The sequence below is a fragment of the Macrobrachium rosenbergii genome, chromosome 36 (genome assembly GCF_040412425.1).
Source record: "Macrobrachium rosenbergii isolate ZJJX-2024 chromosome 36, ASM4041242v1, whole genome shotgun sequence".
NCBI lineage: Eukaryota > Metazoa > Arthropoda > Malacostraca > Decapoda > Palaemonidae > Macrobrachium > Macrobrachium rosenbergii.
This window is the reverse complement of record NC_089776.1, coordinates 1,113,223-1,134,048: the sequence shown is the minus strand read 5'-3', so window position 1 is coordinate 1,134,048 and position 20,826 is coordinate 1,113,223. Positions and strand designations below refer to the sequence as shown.

At 44.5% G+C, this 20,826-nt stretch overlaps 1 protein-coding gene across 1 annotated transcript; it reads left to right on the top strand.

The window, feature by feature from the left end:
* The first annotated feature begins 791 nt into the window (after nucleotides 1-791).
* LOC136856547 (gastrula zinc finger protein XlCGF57.1-like) lies at nucleotides 792-2,989 on the top strand. Its single transcript, XM_067134386.1, has 2 exons — nucleotides 792-2,696; nucleotides 2,955-2,989. The coding sequence occupies exon 1, from the start codon at nucleotides 1,231-1,233 to the stop codon at nucleotides 2,575-2,577; it is 1,347 nt and encodes a 448-aa protein (XP_066990487.1). The 5' UTR covers nucleotides 792-1,230; the 3' UTR covers nucleotides 2,578-2,696; nucleotides 2,955-2,989.
* The last annotated feature ends 17,837 nt before the right edge of the window (nucleotides 2,990-20,826 follow it).

Here is a 20,826-nt window from a genome sequence, read left to right as displayed (position 1 = left end):
GAAATGGTAAAAAATGCAATTGAAGCTAAAAAAAACTTTTAGTCTAGTAATATTCAATCAATTTCCTTCATTTTGAAACAATTGGAAAGTCTCTAGCACAATATTTCGATTTATGGTGAATTTTTAAAAAAACTTTTTTTATGTCTTATGCTATTTAATTCATGCATCATTTTGTGATAATATTTTCTCTGTGTTGCTTTAATCGTTTTACAATCTGTTATATACCAAAATCATCGCAATTTAGTGTACAATACAACCAAAAAAAAGTAACTCATTAGCTTTAACTGTTTTGCTTACAGCGCGATTTGTATACAATTATATGAGTTTTTTTTCGCTGTCATATATTCCAATATTTATATATGATAATGATATTTTTTTCTTTTCTGATGGTTGCATACTAAACTTCAGGCAATGAGAAAAAAAGGAGCCAAAAATGAACTCTTAATCTTGAAAACTAAGCGTGCTGTGATTTTTTGAAAAAAACTTTTTTTTCTGCTTCGGCGCTAGCTCCCGAACGCCGCCGGCATACGGGAGACGTTTTTGTAAATAGAGGCTCGGCGTTTAAGGGTTAATATAATCACAATTTAAACTAACATAAGAGTGAAGTAACTTGGGTGTCGTAGCATAAGACTTAGGCTACGATTTGGGTCAGTACGTTTCAGATCGTTTAGGCCATACGGCAACACTAACGATTTGAAATGCTATACTTATTCTGAGTGAGTTGGAATAGCTTGTGAGACTCACAACAGAATGAGTGAAGTAGTTCTAATGAACTGTTCGTTTACAGACACTTACTGTATGTTTGGACAACTGTTCTTCATCTGGAAGACTTGGGAATCAGAATGTCTGTGGAAATAATGACTGCTATATGAGCTGAGTATGATTGATGGGTTTGTTGTGAACAATAAATTAAAAGCTTCATTTTTATGTAAAGTTTTCTAATAATCTTTTACCTTCTCATATTTCAGAGTTTCTGCCCTCGAACAAGAAGTTGTCGTGTCGGTTTGTGGCATCAAGGTTTTGGAAATGAAGTTCAGCAATGAATAAAGTGCAAATATCTGTGAGGTGTTGAATAAGTCCATAAAATAGGAAATATAACACTCTAGATATCAGATTTGTGCATCGGTGACAGGAGAAATTGGAGGAAATAAGATAATGAATAAATAAAAGTGATGGAAGCACAGAATAATAATAGAAGAAAGTGAAAAAAGTTGGCGTTTCCATAAATAAATGAACAAGGTCAAAGGACCAAAGGCTAAAATGAGCATCCTGGAATATCCTTTGAAAAGCAAGACTGAGGATCCAGTAGTGAAGTCTCTTGTCAAGCATGAAAATACAGGTTTAGCAGCCAGTGATGCCCCAGCCAGCTCTGCCTCTCTATCTTTGGATCCATTGATGGAAATGAAGATGGAGGTGGAGGTCTGTTATGAGTCTGATGACAGCGTGAAACATGGTTCTGAGGATTTGTTGTCAGCGATCAGAGATGAAGACGATTTGCCACCCGTCAGAAAGGAAGTCGTTAAGGAGAAGCCCTTCGTGTGCAAGGACTGTGGGAAGTCGTTCTCCAAGAAATCGAATCTCAAGGACCACGTGACGATCCACATAGGGGTGAGGCCATTCGTGTGCAATGACTGTGGGAAGTTGTTCTCTTGGAAATCGTTTCTCGAGCGCCACATGATAATCCACACAAGGGAGAAGCCCTTCATGTGCAAGGACTGTGGGAAGTCGTTTTCTCAGTCAGCGAATCTCAAGGTCCACATGGTGATCCACACGTGGGAGAGACCCTTTGTGTGCAGGGACTGTGGGAAGTCATTCTCCCAGAAATCAAGTCTCAAGACCCACGTGCCGATCCACACGGGAGAGAAGCCCTGTATGTGTGAGGACTGTGGGAGGTCATTCTGCCATAAATCAAATCTCAAGCATCACGTGGTGATCCACACTGGGGAGAGGCCCTTCCTGTGCAAGAACTGTGGGAAGTCATTCTCCCGGAAATCAAGTCTCAAGGACCACATGGCGATCCACACTGGGGAGAGGCCCTTCCTATGCAAGGACTGCGGGAATTCGTTCTCCCAGAAATCACATTTCAAGACTCGCATGGCGATCCACGCGGGAGAGAAGCCCATTATGTGTAAGGACTGCGGGAAGTCATTCTGGCGTAAATCAAGTCTGAAGGGTCACATGGCAATCCACACAGGGGAGAGGCCCTTCCTGTGCAGTGACTGTGGGAAGTCGTTCTCCCAGAAATCGCCTCTCATGAACCACATGGTGATCCACGCAGGGGAGAGGCCCTTCCTGTGCAAGAACTGTGGGAAGTCATTCTCCCGGAAATCAAGTCTCAAGGACCACATGGCGATCCACACTGGGGAGAGGCCCTTCCTGTGCAAGAACTGTGGGAAGTCATTCTCCCGGAAATCAAGTCTCAAGGACCACATGGCGATCCACACAGGGGAGAGGCCCTTCCTGTGCAGTGACTGTGGGAAGTCGTTCTCCCAGAAATCGCCTCTCATGAACCACATGGCGATCCACGCAGGGGAGAGGCCCTTCATGTGCAATGACTGGAAAGTCGTTCCGCCGTAAATCGAATCTCAAGACCCATGTGGGGATCCATCTTGGGGAGAAGTCATTTGCTTGCGATGAGTGTGGGAAAACATTTTCCCGGAGACACAGCCTGAAACTACATTTCTTAATTCACACTGGTGAGAAGCCCTTCAGCTGCACTGACTGTGGGAATTTGTTCTTACAGAAGTCACATCTGAAGGTCCACATTACTTACATTACTTACAATGCTGCTTACAGTTGGAACGAAAACATTCAGAGATTTGCTCAAAAAATGCTTCTTCAAAGTGACATAGCTTCTGATATTTAATTCTAGTTTGTTCCTCATTCTTCACATAGGATTTGTAATATTTAATTCTAATAATTCTAATATTTAATTAATTTTATTCATTTTCCAGCTGTGGAGCAGTGCCCTTACCAGGCAGCAAGGGAAGCCTTCAGGTGAAGAAGTCCTGTAGGAACTTCATGAGTCGGAGGGCCTACACTTACGAGGAATACATCGGCCTCATCATGGAGAAGAGACAGGTATTTTGCTTAGGCCTGTGGATTCATCGAGGGTTAAAATTGCAGGTTTGTTCTGACACGATATACAAACCATTGGTCCTTTACATTAGGAATTACTTTCAGCGAAGCTGGAAATGGCCGTTGAAGTTTCAAACAAGGTGGTTAGGCAGTTAACTACCATCCAGGAGGTGGGAGTCCCACCTGCCTGCATGTAAACATTCCAATTTGCTTTCGAATGTCGTGCAATGCAGACTTGTTTCTTGCTCTCTGCCCCGACTACTGTTGAGCTGTTTTCCCAGTGGGATCTTTTCTATATGCTTTGTTTTGATTGCTTTGTGTGTATGTCATTATGCAAGCTCATGAAGGAAATAAACCTCGTAAGCCTGCCACCCCCCAGCTCGTGTGCCTTGGGGTTGGCAGGAAGAAGTGTAGTAGCTTCAGGTCAAATATTGATATAGACCCGCACGCCCTTTGCTCCTCTTGCAGGGGGCATGTGTGTTCAGGAGTATCTACTTGTGCAGTGTGTTGCTTCTGGTCGGCTGAGCAGTGAAGTTTGAGGGGAGGAAACAGTACCGGAGGAAGCCTTCCAAGGCGTTGTCTGAGGGTTTTATGCCCCCGATGACTCCCTTGGTGGCTAACCCTTCGGGACTGTTTCTCACAGCAAACTTCCCCTTCTGGCTGCCTCTCCTTCGCCTTCTTCGCTCGCTTCATCGGGCGTGATACCGTGGGTGGTTGGGGGAAAAAGGACGACCTCTTCTCGGGGACCTCTCCTTCCCAAATTCCCCGGAGTGAGTGGAGACTCCCCCCATTGATCCGACTTTTTCGTCAGGTTTGGCGGTAGAGGCTTCTCTCGGGGGGAAGGCTATGGAACTGAATTCAATCTGGCTCCATCTGGGTCTTCCTGGCGTTCCATCACTGGAAGGTCTCCTCGCTCATCTGACTGGTGCTCTGATGGTAACTCACGCCGTGGCTACCGCTACCACCAGCACTGTGACCATGACAGCTTTCGCCAAGATGCCGGTGACTGGCTCGTCTCACCTGGGGACCCAGGTGACTGCCATGCCAGCATCTCAGCATGCAGTACCTCTGCCTCCTGGCTCCTCCATGGCCCTGCTGTTCCAGCCAGGGCCCTCCATGATGGTGACCTCTTCCATGCCTCATGTTATGGTTCCTGTTCCTGCTGTTCCTGGCTTTGCTGGCTCCCAGGCTATCCTGGCTGCTCCACCTGCCCCGGCTATCCCAGTCACCCTGGTCATGGCTCCTGGCTTCCTTGGCTGTTGGCCAGTCCTGGCTCCTCCGCCTGCCTAGGCTGTTCCAGTTGCCTCAGTTGCTGCTCCTGGCTTCCCTGGCTCCCATGCTGTACTGGCTGCCCCAGCTGCCCCAGTCACTGCTGTTGATGAATCTGCTGCCCGGGTCGCTCCTGCTACCCTGGCCACCTCGGCTGCTCCTGTGACATCTGCTGCTCCCTCCTGGATGGGGGACTTGACCTCCATCCTGAAGAAGATGATGAAGAAGTTAAAGAAGAGGTCTAGGAAGGTGTTGTCCTCTTCGTCTTCACTGTCTTCATCTTCGTTGTCGTCGTCTTACCTCCTCCCCTTCTTCTGGGGCTCATTAGTTGAAGAAGAAGAAAGCTGTCTCCCCCCCTTCTAAGAAATCCCGTTCTGGGACTTCTAAGGGACTGCCTCCCTCCACAGGGGAAGCAGTGGGATCCCTTGTCGGCTCTTCTTGTCCGTCAGGTCAGCAAACCGAATTGTTGACCCCTGGGTCTAGCGTTTCAGGAGCTGTTGGAGTGCAAACCTCGGTCTGCACACCTGTTCCTGTGCCTAAGAAGTCCACTTCTAAGGCTGGCACTGTGTCGGGTGCTCGTTGATGAGCCAATCCAAGTACCCAGGACTCTAAGGAGACTCGGGTATTCAGAACCAGTACTGGAGAGTCTGCTCACCGTACCAGTTTAGGCACAAGATGGGAGAATGAGCCAAGACATGCAGGTGTCTCGGCTCTGCCTGCTGGCACTGCCTCTAGTGCCAAGCCAGGTTCCCAGGTAGGTGCTTTGGTCTCTTGAGTCCGAGCATCTGGTGAGACAGAGAGGAGGTTCCCTGTACAGTCTTCTCGTGAGGTTCCGGCCTTGAAGAAGACTGGGGCCCGTCAAGAAGACAGCGCAAGTTCTCACCAGCCAGCTGCAGCCTGGCTCGGTCAAGTTGAGCACTGGGCTCGGCTCGCGTGAACCACTACGCTCTAATCAGGACAGCACTTCTCCAAGGCAATGGCGCTCTCCTGGACCCCGGATGCCATCATCACCGCGGGTTGATGACTGCTCTGGGCCCTCTCCTCCTGCTGGTTTCGCCAGCAGGACCAATGAGGGTGCCCGATCCTCCTTGGCTGTCCCCTCAACCTCCTGGGTTTTCCCTGGGAAGGGCGAGTCGGACAGGAGGAACTCTGGAGACTCCTCACTCCAGAATTCGACTACAAAGGAATACGTTCCTGGGTCGGTCCTTGGATTGACTAGGTCGTACACCCGCGTAGTGCAGGTAGAATCCAAGGGGTCTGTCAAGGTTCTCCCTCCTGCCAGGAGACTAGATCAGGAGGACCGCACCCTGGAAAGACTCGAGGGTTCTCTCCCCCAGGATGCTGAAACCCCTGAAAGACAGAGGGCTATTGCATAGGTCATAGCGCTGATCCATCAGCACAGAAGGGAACATGGCCTCATATGTGGATTGTCCCTCGTGCCTCAAATCCTTCTGGGGTCTGAAAAAGGAATCCAAGGTTTCGGTGGGGCTGCTATGGTCCACGCTTGCCAAGGGAGTTCTCGATCAGGTGAATAATCTTGTTTCTGGGCAAGATAATTCACTTCGTTCAAACCATTCGGATAAGCTGCTTTCTCCTCCTCTGCCTCGACAGATGCATTTCTATACGCCCTTGGAGAGGGCGTTGCTGACCAAGGAGGTTGACCTGGACTTGGTGCATCTAGGCCCGGGTCTCTCGCTGCAACAGCTTACTGCGGAAGGAATCCCCCTCTCACAGCAAGCAGCAGAAACCCTGGAAGCCACCGCTATGGCAGCTCTCCAGGCAGTCTCCTGGCTGGATCTGTGGTCATTCACAGTACCCAAAGTTGCTGCCTCCTCGGGCACTATTGTGGCCTGGGGAGGACTCTGCTTTCAGGAGGCTGTGCCAGTCTGGAGGTAGAGCCATCTCTTACCTCGCCCACCAGGCAGCAAACCTGTGGGCGAACTTGTTGTTAAAGAGAAGAGATGCTGTCCTTTCTCGTTTTGCCAGGTCTGTAGATCCCGAGTCGGCAATGACCTTCTGAAACAGACTGTTGCTGGGTTCTGCCTCTCTGTTCCCTAGAGAGCTGGTAGATGCTGCGGTGGACAAGTGTCAGGCTGAAGACAGCAACTTCCCTGTCCACCAGGCAGTGGCCAAGACCTCGAGGTCTTTGTGCTCCACTGCGGCTTGGCCTTCAGGCCAAGCAAGCACTTCCTTGGCTCCCAAGAAATCCCAGACTTTGAAGGGTTCCTGTGGGAACATCCGGCCTTCTTCTTCCACCGGAAAGGGTGGCAGTCGCACCCCTTTCAGCCCTCTTTACAGTCCAGTAAAGGGGGCACAGTGAAGAAGGGGGAAACGCTAGGAGTGGCGCTCCCCTCCAGCTGCTGCCAGTGGTTGGGGGTTGCCTATCAAGCCAGGGGGGCAACATGGAAGCGATACAGAGCCGAGACCTTGGTAGTGGGTGTCCTTCAGGAGGGATGTCTACTCCCCTTCGAGTCTCGGCCACCCCTCACCAACTCTGCGGTCTTTCTCTGTACCTACTTTCCTGGTTCAATGAAGGATCTCGCACTCACGTAAGAGGTGCAAGCCATGCTGAGCAAGGGTGCTGTAGAAGTCATGTTGGATCGGTCCCCAGGGTTTTACAGCCGTGTCTTTCTGGTGGAGAAAGCTTCGGGTGGCTGGAGACCAGTCATAGACCTCTCTCCCCTGAACTGATTCGTTCACCAGACTCGGTTCACAATGGAGACGGCTTGTTCCATGCTTGCCTCCATCAGGGAGAATGACTTCATGCTTATGGTGGACTTGAAGGATCCGTATTTCCAAATACCCATCCATCCTCCTGCAAGTACCTTCTCTTTATCCTCGGGGAGAGGGTGTTCCAATTCAGGGCACTCTGTTTTGGGCTCTCGACCGCTCCCCAGGTGTTCACGCGAGTGTTCACCCCAGTGTCAGCTTGGGCCCATTCGCAAAGGATACATCCGTTGAGGTATCTCGACGATTAGCTGGTCCTGGCGAGCTCCCGCTTGCAGTTACTTCAGGAAGGGATCAGCTCCTTGAGTTTTGCCGCTATCTAGGGATCGTAGAAAATTTCGAGAAGTCACATCTCACCCCCCCCAAGCGGAGGATAAAGTACCTGGGCATGCTGATAGATATGGTAGCAGCAAGAGTGTTCCCCTCTTACTCTTGTATCAGCAGATTGAGAAAGGCAGCACAGCTGTTCCTGTCTAGACAGGAGCAGCCAGCTTGGCAATGCCAAATCGTCATCGGTCACCTGTCGTCCTTGGAGAAGCTGGTCCTTCATGGGCGTGTACATCTTAGGTCCCTGCAGTGGCGACTAAAGATTACTGGTCCTAGTCTTAAGTCCCCCAGTCCTTTCTCATCCCTCTTTTGGAGGAGGTGAGAGAGGACCTAGACTGGTGGATGGACGATGGGAACCTCTTAATAGAGTATGCCTACATACTCCCCCTCCGGACATGCTCCCGTTCTCGGATGCATTGACCGAGGGATGGGGTGCACACCTGGAGGAGTTGCTGACTTCGGGAGTGTGGCACCGGGACAAGCACCTTCACATCAACATCCTGGAACTCACGGCATGCTTCTTGGCTCTCAGTTCAGGATTGAGTGATGGGACACTCCGTGTTGTTGATGAGCGACAACACATGTTAGTGGCATACGTCAGCAAGCAAGGGGCCTGATGTCCAGCATAGATCTGTTTACCACCCGGCACAACAGAAAACTTCAGATCTGCTCAAGTCGTGCTGGACCCATGGTCCACTGTAGAGGATGCATTCCAACACCCATGGGACAACCTTGATGTTTATTCCTTTCCTCCATTTTGTCTGATTCGCAGGGTGATCAGCCAAGTGATGATCACCCCAAATCTCAGGATGATTCTGGTGGCTCTCAAATGGCCTCAGGCTGTTTATTATTCCGACCTGGTAGCTCTTCTTTCCGAGACACTGAGAGAGATTCTCCCCTGGCCCAACTTGCTGTGTCAACCCCACATAGAGCGGTACCACCTAGCAGTGCAGTTCCTGTGTCTTCACGGCTGGCTGTTATCCAGGGTCTCCTGCGATCAAGAGGCTTTTTGCGCAGTATACCAGGGAAAGTTGGCCGTCTTCTGTGGTTGGTGTCATGGACTGGGTTTCTCTCAGTCGGAGCTGCTGTTCACCAGGTTGCAGACTTCCTTGTCTTTCTTCGCCAAGAGAAGCTTCTCTCCGTTTCAACCGTAAAAGGCTACAGAGCTGCACTCGGTCTGGTCTTCTGGCTGAAATGGCTAGATATCTCCTCTTCTTTCGAGATTTCTCTTTTGCTGAGAAGCTTCGAGAGATCTTACCCACCCATGGACCTGAGGCCCCCTGCATGGGATGTGACTCTCGTTCTATGGCACCTGACTCGTGCACCGTACAAAGCTTTGCGAGAGTCATCAGGGAGCTGACCCTCAAGACCGTCTTCCTGCTTGCCCTGGCATCAGTGAACACAGTAGGAAAACTTTGCAGACTTTCCTTTGATGTTAAACACTTGAGGGGATGGGGATCAGTTACGCTCGATTTCGTCCCGGACTTCTTAGCGAAGACTCGGAATCTATTGTCCCTGACACTAGGTTCGAGTCGTTCATGATCCCTTCCCTAGAGGACTTCGTAGGTAATGACCCAGACAAGATGCTACTGTGTCCTGTTAGAGTGCTGCCACACTATCTGAAGAGAACTCGCGATCTCCAGCCTCAGTGTTGATGACTCTATGTTAGCATTGGCTCAACCAAGAAAGAGGTGTCCATGAACACTATTTCTTTCTGGCTTTGTGAGACGATAAGAAGAGCGTATTCTGTTGCTGGAGAAGATGACACTGGTACCTTCCGTCCGAGAGCTCACAAAATCCAGAGCATTGGTCCGTTCCTCGCATTCTGGAAGAACCTGTCGGTTCCTCAGGTATTGAAAGCAGGGATGTGGTCTCAACAGACCACCTTCACTTCTTTCTACTGTCGGGATATTGCCCACAAGTCCTTGGATACCTCTTTCTTGGGACCTGTGTTGGCTGCTCAACAAGTTGTGTAGGTTACCCAGCTCCTCTAACAGGACAGGGTTGCATCTCGCCTAAGATGTGCGGTTGTGGGTGCAAGAACGAGTGTGAGAGTGACTGGCCTCTCCTTTTTCTCTTCATCCTGGCTCTCTTTTTGTGGGCAGAGAGCGGATGTGCTGTTACATTCTGGATCTGGCGGTCGATGCAGGTAAGCATACACTTCGAGCTTCCGTTCTATTTCCTTTCAGGATCATAGAAGCAAACCTGCTTCTTCCTCTAGCAAGGGGAGGAAGGAGATCATGACAAAAAGACTAACCCAATACTTGTATTTGCCTTACTGTCGCCAACTTCTCAAGGTTCAGCCTAGCCTGTTTTTGTGTGAAATGATGTCTCCCTCATTCATACGAAAAAGCCCAGAAGTCTGACAATTGATCTCGCGTTTCCTACAACCCAATCACTTTGTCAGAGGCAGGTTTTCCCTTCCTCGCTCTTTCGACCAGGCAGGGAACTCAAGGTGCAGCGAACTCCAGTCAGTTCATTCACAGTTTTTTAAAGTAAATTGTATTTTTGCTAACTATACAAACCTAAGGTTCTTTACATTACATTTTCAGACCCACCTCATGCCACCCCTCAATCTGACGCCTGGGCCGAAAGGCAAATTGGGATGTTTACATCCAGGCAGGCGGGACTCCCACCTTCCGGATGGTAGGTAACTGCCTAACCACCTTGTTTGAAAGTTCAACGGCCATTTCCAACTTCACTGAAAGTAATTCCTAATGTAAAGGACCTCAGGTTTGTATAATTAGGAAAAATACAATTTTCTTTAAAAAATTGAGTTTTCTTTATGCAGAAAAGGAAAATTGTTCCTACACAGTATACAAACCATCAGTCCTTTACATAAGGAATTACTTCCAGTGAAGCTGGAACGGGTGTTAAACTTTTGAACAAGGTGGTTAGGCAGTAACTACCATCTGGTAGGCGGGAGTCCTGCCTGCCCTGATGTAAACATTCCAGTTTACTTTTGGCTGTCATGCTGTGCAGACGTGTTTTCGGAACTCTCTGCCTGATTGCCATTAAGCTCTTCTTTCATGGTGGGATTTTTTGTGTTGTTTTGTGGATATATTGTGTGTTTTTGATATTTAATATACAAACCCACGATTTTGAAAGCCTTGCGGTAAGGCCGTCTTTACCCAGCGAGTGTTTCTTGGGGTCGGCGGCCAGGGTATAATAATTTCGCTCCCCCATCATTTGGACTTCACGCCCTCTGCTCCTTGTTCAGGGCGTGACTGTAACCTTTTCTGCCTTGTGCAAGTGTTACTCTTTGCACCTGTGCTGTGGTGGTTTTGCCGGGAGGAACCTTATCATTGGCGGGGTGGGTTGCCAGGTGTCATTGGAAGGTTATTCTCCTCCGACGGCACCCTTGGTGACTGCCCCTCCGTTCCTTCTGATAGCTTCCCTCCTGTCTGTGTCTCCTTCATCCTCTTCGCTCACTCATCGAGCAAAGATTGGCGGGGTGGGGGCAGTCAGGAGACCTCTTTTCAGGGGCCTCCTCTTGCTTCATAGGGCAATTCCCTTCGGAGCGAGAGGAGTCTTTCTCTACCAATCTTTTTTGCTTTTTTCTCCAGGTTGACAGACAGCGAGCATCGTAGGCTCATCAAAAGTTTCCCTGTGGCAGGAAGGCTGCCCTCATGCGGTTGATATTTTGGCGACAACCACTGTGACTCTAATGGCTAGATCCCCATGTCGGTGTCAACACTGTACCCTGACAAGGCGACCAACTGCTGATCATTCTCTGGCACTCCTGTATGCTGTGCCACTGCCTCCTGTCGTACCTGTGGTCCCATCTGCTCCTACTGCGCATCCCGTCTTTCCGCTCCTGTTGCTGTGGCAGCCGGCCACCAGGCTGCTCCTGCTGTGCCTCCTACCCCAGCTGCCTGGTTGCTCCTGTCGCTGCTGTTGACATTCTTGAAGCTTCTGTCGTGCCTCCTGCCTCGGCTGCCCAGGTTGCTCCTGTTGCTTCTCCTGGTGTTCCTGTCACCTGGGCTGCTCCTGTTGCACTTCCTGGCAGTTCCTGTGCTTCCTGACCATCATCCTGTAGAAGATGTCGGAGAAGAGATCGAGGAAGAAGTCTTGAGAGATGTAGTCATCATCGTCAACTTTATCTTCGACTTCGTATTCCTCTGCCTTCTCCCCTTCTTCTTCTGAGGCTCGTCGACCGAAGAAGAGGAAGGCTGCCTCTCCCTCCCCTAAGAAGTCCCACCATGGTGCTTCTAAGGGGCTGCCTCCCTTCACGGGGAGGCAATGGGATCTCTCATTGCCTCTTCCCAGCCTTTGGGCTCAGGAACCGAATCGCTTACCCCAGGGTTGTGTGTTTTGGGAGTGGCAGGCGCGCAGACTTTGGTTTGCACTCCTGTTGCCATCCATTCTAAGGATTCCACTTCTAGACTGGTACTGTGTTGGGTGTTCGACTTTGTTGAGTCACACCGAGTGCCCGAGAATCTTCAGTCTCTCGTACTGTCCCGGTTCAGGCACAGGGCGAGATAAAGAACCAAGACATGCAAGTGCCTCAGTTCTTCCTGCTATTTCTGAGTTTTGAGTGCTCGGTCAGTTCTGAAGCAGTGCTTGGGTTGGTTCCCAGGTTGGTGTCTCTGTCCCAAGGGTTCGAGCGCCTGGAGAGGCAAGGAGGAGGTTCCCTTCAGAGGTCCTGTAGGACTTCTGAGGGGCTACCTCACTTTGGAGAGGCAGTCCATTTTCTCCCAGTTCTTGCAAGTCCATGAACTCCAGTCAGTTCAGAGGCTCACTCAGATTCCTCCCTCCAACAAGTGAGTCTTTCTAATGTAAGGCTTTGACCGATGGTATGTATATCATGTAGGAACACATCACAATATTTTAAGTAAATCGTATTTGTGTCAACATGATATGCAAACTATTGGTCCTTTACATTAGGAATTACTTTCAGGCGTAGGCTGGAAATGGCCGTTAAACTCTTGAGCAAGGTGGTTAGGCAGTAACCACCACCAGGTAGGTGGGAATACCCTCCTGCCCGGATGTAAAAATTCCAGTTTGCTTTTGGCCGATATGCATTGCAGACGTGTTTTCGGTTCTCTCTGCCTGACTGTCATTAAGTAGAGGCGACCCTTCGCTTTACCGCCACGCCACTACAGGTTAAGTTGAGCGACAACCAGTTGCAGTTTTTTACTGCAGGCTCTCTTAACTGATAAGGAACGACAAGTATTATATTCAGTGCTAGCAACTTTTCTATTTCAAATTCATTACATGATTTGATGTTTTGGAGTAGTATACTATGTTCATGGATCCCACTTCCTGTAATGTGGGATTCAGCAATGTAATTACTTAGTAAGTTACTTATATAAAAATGAAATTTTTTTAGTAAAAGTTTTACACACACTTAGCAAGTGATTACAGAATCGGAGCCCACCCTCCTCCCCTCTAGTGGACATTAGCATGAAACAAATGAGAATTGTCTGCTGGGTCGTTCCAGTATTCCGTTAGTGGGACAGGCTGATCACCTAAACAAACTATATTGAAGTGCTACCAGCGGAATTTTAATCTTAAGCTGCCGTTCAAGTGGAAACAATAGCTATGTGATTACTTGGTAAGTATATATAAAACTTTATTTTGTTATAAAAATATTTTTGTCTTTGACATTTTTGAAATGCTGGGTGAACCTCCAATAAATTCCATGGTTTGGCACACCTAAGACCAAGCATATATTTTGATTTGTCGCCCTTAGTTTGTGCATCCGCCAACAATGCAGCACTGTTAGAAGCTCTAAACTACCAAAATCTGAAACTGCTTTGATGATAGAGTCTTGTTATTTTCATATATTTGGCTTTATTTTAGCCCTCCACAATGTCATCCAAACAACCTGCAGGTGCAGTAAGTGGTTCTAATGCTAAAAAGTGTAATCAAATGCTGAAAAGCATAAACATAATACATTATTTACTTGTGAATTGGTAGAGTTGCTGAAAATCCAGAGGAAAGAACTTGGGTGAGGCGTTAGTCTGAGTATTAAGGGGTCATCAGCAACAGCAGCAGATTTTCCAGTGTTTTGCGGAGAGTGGCAGAAATGTTTAGATTTAGAAAATGCCAGGAGTGCTGGCTTACCCATCAACATTACTATTTTTGCTATGGTTTTCATTGACAAACTTTCAGTGTTGCTTCTTATTTGCATATTTCTACCTAAAACAAAAAATTTTCAAGCAAGACATATAAGGGCAACTCCTCTTTTGAGTAGCATACTGATATCATCATAGGGGATCTCCTCTTAAGAGTCTCCTCTGTTGACGATGCACATACTAGGACATCTCTGTCGACAGTGCGAAGTCCGTTGAGAGTAGAGTACTTAGCACGTTTCTACACAGAACATCTTATCGTAGGACATCCCCTGGGTTATCCTATCATCTCTATATACATTGCTGATGAATGGGGTTGCAGTAGCATGCTCATCACAGACATCAGTCAGACACATTCCAGGATGAGGGATGTATGTCAGACAAGTTCCGTCACTGGAGTCTATACCCGCGCACGGGTACAGGAGCTCCACTTCTTTGGCAAAGTGAAGTGATTGAGCGTGCCTACTTTCCCTTATCCGTTTCTTCTACCAGATTGGTTTTAATACCAGTAAAGTAGTATATACAAGAACTTTTATGTCCATGGAATTTTGAACAGTTTTCACTTCCTGTATCAGGGAGTCCTGACATGTCAGTTCTGCAACAGTGGTGTTACTCGGACAGACAGAAGTACTTTTGGTACGATGACCAACAAGGAATGAAAAGCGAGATGGTACTTTTTCGATGAAATCAAGGGCTACGACGGTTGATCTTGACTTCCGGTTCTCCCTCAACCTCGAAAGGAGATTAATCATATTCGTTCTTTTGATTTCCTGTTGTTGGCTCTGTTCTGATCTGCTTATTCTACATATTCGAAGGTGATCAGTTAGATTGATCATTTTCTTTGGTGGTCCTGTGGCAACAAAAAGACAGTATGGCTTCTGTGTTACCCCCATAGTCTAGACCTCCCACTCATAGCTAGTGACTACAGTAGTTTGTTAGCTTCGAGCTGCCCGAGAAATGATGGCAAAGGAATCCTTTCTCTAGCTAGGGAACTGATCAACTGAGCTTACCATGAAACTTCCTATTGGTCATCAGTATGTTTAGGGTAAGATCTCTACAAGGCGTAGTCATCCACATGTCTGTCACATTCAGAAAGGACATGTAGTTCAGGTACTGGGATAGAATGTATTTGTGAAGTTCACGTGCATATCATCTTACCTTGGAGTGTTGACCATAGGCAAAGGGATCATTTCTCTGCCTAGGGGAATGACCTGAATGTATCCTGCAATTTTCTGATGGTCATCAGTACATTTGAGGCAACATCTCTAGGGACCACAGTCACCCAGATGATCTATGGCATTCAGGAAGAACCTGTCGATCTGGTACTAGTATTGAATGTAATTGTGCAGTTCACATTCTAATCCTTTTACCTTGGGTTATTGCCCTTGGGTCCTTGGACTCCTTTTCCTTGGATCCTTGGTGGGTGCTCAATAGGTCATGTAGTTTACCCAGCTCTTAGGACAGTTTGCGTCTCACCTAAGGTGTGTGGCTACAGCTTCGCCGAAAGTTGTCCGTATGTAAAGACCTCAGGTTTGTATGTTAGGAAAAATACAACTTAATTCAAAATTTGTCATTTTGTCATGTGTGTCCATTATCAAATGCTTAACGCATAGAAAAAAATTGAAGAAAAAATTGAAGTGCAGTATCATAGGCAAACACCAAATATACGTTTGGGATATGTTGACCAACTGCTGATGTCACAAAGTGCATCGATAGGGGACTGGCAATTCTCTTATATTATGGTTTCATATTATTGAGTGTGCTCTGAACAGTTGAAGGGTGAAAGTATCATTTGGCTACAGTCTTGGTAGGATGTCAAGTGGCAGATTTTTTTCTAATGAATATTTTGTATTGGTGAAATTTAATGAGTAGAATTGTTCTCCCATTAGACAAGGGAATATAGAGCTCCAGACTCTCTATGAAATCTAAATTTGCAAGTACTGTACTGTACAGTACTCTTGAGTAGCTTCATATTCATTGAAAAGAGCTTGCTACATATTTAATTGCAGTGCCAAGTACTGTTGTGTATCACATTGTTTTATAGTACTGTACATGGTGTTGCTGCTGTCTGAGATGATATTTTCATCTCTTAATCTGGCTCATGGCAGATATACATAGTTATGATTTGAATATTTTAAATTAATAAGACCACTTGAGTTGCTAGATTCTCATATGAGCTGCTAAAGAATTAGTGTTAGAGTATAAGTTGGAAATGGGAGCTTGGGCTGAAGGATATTGCAGTAAATGTAAGACAAAGCTCTCAGTTGTTTATCATTTTATGTTAAATCAGAGATTTTGCAAGTATTCACATTTCTAAAGTGCTACACACGCTTTAGTGACATCACTTGTCTGGTTAAACTACCTGATGTTATAAGCATCACTGGTAGTCCCATCTACAGTGTGCCATGGAAGGCTTACAGTTAATGGTAACTCCCCTACAAGCCCCTTTTACATGGGTCAAGTAGAGAGGCAAGTCAAGAGTGCAAGTAACTTGCTTCAAGTAACCTGACATGTGTAAACATTACACTTGATCAGTATTTTGTGCAAGTCAAGTAAGAAGCAAGTTGAGAGTCGAGCAGAAGAGCAAGTCAAGTGAATAGACACGAGGTCTATTTTGAGGCAAGTTGCTTCCCCTCCATTCACCACTGGCAAGCTACTGACTTGCTACCTACTTGACTCGTGTGAACATGCACTTGAATTTTAGATCAGTTGCAGGACAGACGTTGTGCCGAGTAGTACCGGAATTTTATTTTACGCATTGTTTTGTTTTATATATTCAGAAATGCCCTCAAAGTGGACTGAAGATGCAACATACAAGTTTGTACTCTTGTATATGGAGCATGAGTGTTTGTGGAACATGCATACCGAAACAAGTGCTCTCATGGACATATGCAAGAAAATGGAAATTGAAACCTATACAATTAATGATGTAAAACAGAAAATTAAAAGTTTAAGGACAACATTTAAGCAAGAACAAAGTAAAGTAGAACAGTCAGAAAGATCTGGTGCTGGTATTCAAGATGTGTATAAGCCTGCAATTAAATGGTTTCCACTATTGAAAGACATAATGAAACAAGGAACACTAAAATGAACATCACAAAGTAATTTGGTGAGTACATTTATTAATCAAAAAGTTAGGCTACATTAGGCTATATATGTGCTTTAATTTGTGGCTGAACACTGCACATCCCTAGGCCTAACCTAATAAGCCGTACTAATCTTTTCTAGACATATTTTGATATAAAAATTCAGTGACACTGTTTTTAGTCTTTAATGAATCATTCTGTCCTGCCATGATAATTTACCATCTGCCATTTCAAGCCTCAGTGAGTTTGGCAATGGTATAATGTAGATCTAGTGCTCTGGTTTTTTTTTTCTTTCTTTTTTTATTAAACTTCATTACTTTAGTAAATTGTGAAATAAGTAAATATTTTCACTTATTTTACAGGAATTACTATAATTATTTTTTTTCTTTTTAATGCTAAGGAGCAGATTTTTATTTTTTTAAGAACAAATTTTACAGCAAGTGTTTATACATATTTCAAATAAAGCCATTCTGATTCTTGGAAAGAGGAGAAACTTATTTTTGTAACAATTACTTTGTAACATGATTATTTATGTCCCAGAGTAGAAATGCATTTTGCAACAAGTTAATAACAATTTTATACTGAAGCATAAATGTTTATAGTACTATTTCTTTTTTATTTTTTCAAGTAAAAATCTATTTTGTTACAGAAAATATATTTTTCATTTTTGTACTAGAAAAGTAATTTATTTTTCAAAAATAAGATAGAGCAAATCTTGATACAAACAAGATGCAAAAAAAGGCTATCATAAAACTTAAATTGTCATTTTGTGTATCTTACCTTCATATATTCATGCAGCTTGTTGTACACAGTATTGTGTCACAAACTTCTGGGATAATCTTCGAAATTGAAGCAACTGAAACCCGAAAGTGGTACTGCAGATTCCTGAATGAGTATCCAGTTGCTAGATATGTGAGGGTTAACTCTAATTTGATTTTAGCTGGTAATGCATCTCTCATCAAGGTATCATTTTTCTGTATCTCTGGGCCAACTGCATTAAGTAGCTTATCAAAACTCTTGGGGACATCCTTAAGCAGGATCTATATTCACTGGGATCTTCACAATACAGCTCTCTTAAAAGAGTTGCTGAAGCCCCATGTTCATTTCTCCTTTTTATCCACTCCCTCCCTTACCCAAATTCGCTTTTCTTGAGTAACCTCCTCCTCCTCAATTATATCTAACATCTCACTATACATTAACTTGGACACATTTTTAATTACAGTCTTCGTAAGATCCATTGTAAAACAAAGAACGTATATGGATGCCCCAAATGCACAGCACAAACGGAGAGGCTAGTTGCCTGATTCACTTGCTTTGTGTATACAAGCACTTGCCCTATGCTACTTCCTTTCAAAAGAGAAGCAGTCCACTTTCTCACTTGACTTGCCTCTCTACTTGACCCGTGTAAAAGGGGCTATAGGGACAGCTGTATGACAGTAGAACTGTATTGCATTCTGCCTCGGGGAGAGAGATAGGTAAATTGACAATTACAGTTCTTCAGTAGGTGATGATCAAATATTCTCATTTGCCACAGCCAAAGGATAGATACTTCTTAGATATTTGTATACATGTTTCCAAAAAGCTTTTACATCCCAAAGAGAAGAGTACTGAGACTACACTTGAAGTGAAATTTGCCTCGCGTCACAAAGTACACTGTTTTTCATACTTGCAGATTCCTTAAATACTTCTAAGTATTTTTTTTAGGAACATTCTTGATATTACCTTTGTCCCATCATGGTTTTGAGTCAAGAGCTTGCATGACTTGTTTTGCATGGTTTCTTAATCTTTGGCAGTTTCCAGCTTTTGTGATGATAGGGTTCCAAGCCTGAAGTTGTCAGGTGAACAGTTGGTTTTATGGGGAAGAAAAGTAATGTTAGTCATGTCCAAAAGATGGTGTGGATTCATTTTAGCTTTAATTTGCCTGATAGTTGAATGTTCATTTCTGTCATATGTAGAGACTGGGAAATAAGTGCCACTAATGCTTATATTTCATTTTTAATGGTTTTTTCACTGAATATCTTTTACTCTCAAAGTATTGTCTGCTAAATAGTTATAAAGTATGCTCTAATATGTCTACTAAAAATCATGATTTGCTTGGAAAGGGAGTGGAAAGAGAACTTTCAAACAGACGTAATTGCTGATAGTGTTATAAACAGTGAAAATTTTATATGTATTTTTCATGGTGGAAAAAGTGTCAATGTAAATATCCAGATGTTTGTGATCTCAGTTTTTGAGCCAAAAAACTCACACTAGTTTTGAGTGATATGCTTAAGGTTTATAGGGAGAATTTTATTTTGGCAAAGCCTGTTGATGTTTCTTGTTGCTGGAATGTACTTTTTCATTGTGTAATGTAGTGCCAGGCACCATCAATAGTTATTTGAACCATTTCTATGCATATGCTTCCTGCTGGCTTGATGTCAGTTTCAACTTCTCTGAAAGCTGTAATCTCATTGTTAAAATTGATCTGCTTGAAACTTTACAGAACGGATGACTCTAATGATCCTGTTCACTTGGAGCATCTTTCAACATTGAATTTCTTTCAAGTAGAAGATTTAGGAGCATTCGTGCCGACAGGAGAGAGATCTCTTGATTACACTTTGGAGGACTGTCAGTCAGTGAGTGGTACTATTCGTGGTTGCCACACACCAGCCATCAGCAGCAAGACAAATTGACAACATATCAGGTAATTGATGGGCTAGTTAGACCTAATTCTTATAATAATCATCGTCATTGTTTTGTATAATGATTAATGTTACTTGTGGTAATGAATATTATTACTGTTTAAGTACAGCAAGACTAGAGTCAGATTACATGCCTCTAGGGCTGACCTCAATGGTTTGTTACTTGAGGAGGAGCAGAAATTGGAGCATGAAAAAAAAGCTGGAGTGGGAAGACCAAGGGAGTGAATGAAAAGGACAGAGAGAGATGCAAGAAAGGTGAAGAAGAAACACTGCAAAGAACTTTCAGTGGTGGCATTGGATTTTACTGCTGGAATTACTACTGAAACCATCAAAATCATATACAGTTTCAGATGTTGCACGTGTGCATTTTGTCAGGAGATTATTTGCTTTCAAGATTTTTTTTTATTTTAATTACAAAGATTATTATAGTTCTACTTAAACAGACCCCTATCTGGTTTTCCATAAAATACAGTCTCCGAGTGTGGATAATGTTGCAATGCACACCAATTTTTCTCTCTGAATTGCAAATGACTATAGTACAGTTCTGTGCAGAATTCTTCCTTGTGTCTTCTTGATTTCTTTTCCTATTTTTCTTGTGCTCGAGTATTTTTTGTGTGTTGTGTTTGAGCGAGTGTGGTATGGGAGTGGGGTTTGGAACTTTTCAAGTATCAACCAATTTTTGTTCTTTGCCTCTAGGCAGTTCTTTTATTCTTATTGAAATTTGAGAACTGGAGCTAGTTTTGTTGGTTATTGATCATTTTTATTTAATGTTGGTAATGCCAAGTCATTTGCATTGTTTTTTCAGAATCATGTTTATGTAAAACTGATTCAAAGTACTTCTGTTGAGTTATTGCTTCTGTGGAACTAACTTTAACTTCCTTTGACAGCAATTACACTCAGGAGCTAACAAAGAGAATGATAGCCTTTGGAAAGGATGTAACTGTAAAACGATTAGATAACAGCTGGATTGCTTTGGAAATTATTCCTAATGAGGAATTGGTGAGAGTTGTTTTGTTTAGTCATATGAATAGACTTAGATTCAAAGATTTAGACGTTTTGATTCTGTCATATGGAATGAGGAGGATCATTTAGAAAGTACAGTACAGTATTATAATATATCTGGATGTAACTGGAAGACCAGTAGAAGGCCATACACGAAGACCTCTCAAATGGAAAGCTGAGGTAAAATTATTATAGTATTTATAATGATCAGTGGTTACATTGTGAATGGCTAAAAATAGGTTAGGCTAGGATGAGCTGTTTATTTTGTTAAAAAGCAAAGAAAGCCATATTTTGCAGTCTTTCAGTACAATATTGCATGATCAGTTTGTTAGAACTTTATAAGAATTTAGGTTCAAACCAGGCTGTTTGAAAAAGAACTAGCCAATGCTTTATATCTTTGTATGTCCAGATGTTAGATTTTTGGACTGGGGTTTTCTCCATTTAGCAAGGAATGATTAGCTTCCACTGTGGATAGAAAGGTAAAGCAAAAATGAAGTGCTTATTGTAAGAAAAAATTGCTAACATTAAGAAAAACTGCTCTTAGAAGAACATGGCTTAATACTGAGTGGTTGTGTTCAT

Coding starts and splice junctions, on each gene's coding strand:
- LOC136856547 (XM_067134386.1), top strand. CDS start 1,231: ATGAACAAGGTCAAAGGACCAAAGGCTAAAATGAGCATCCTGGAATAT.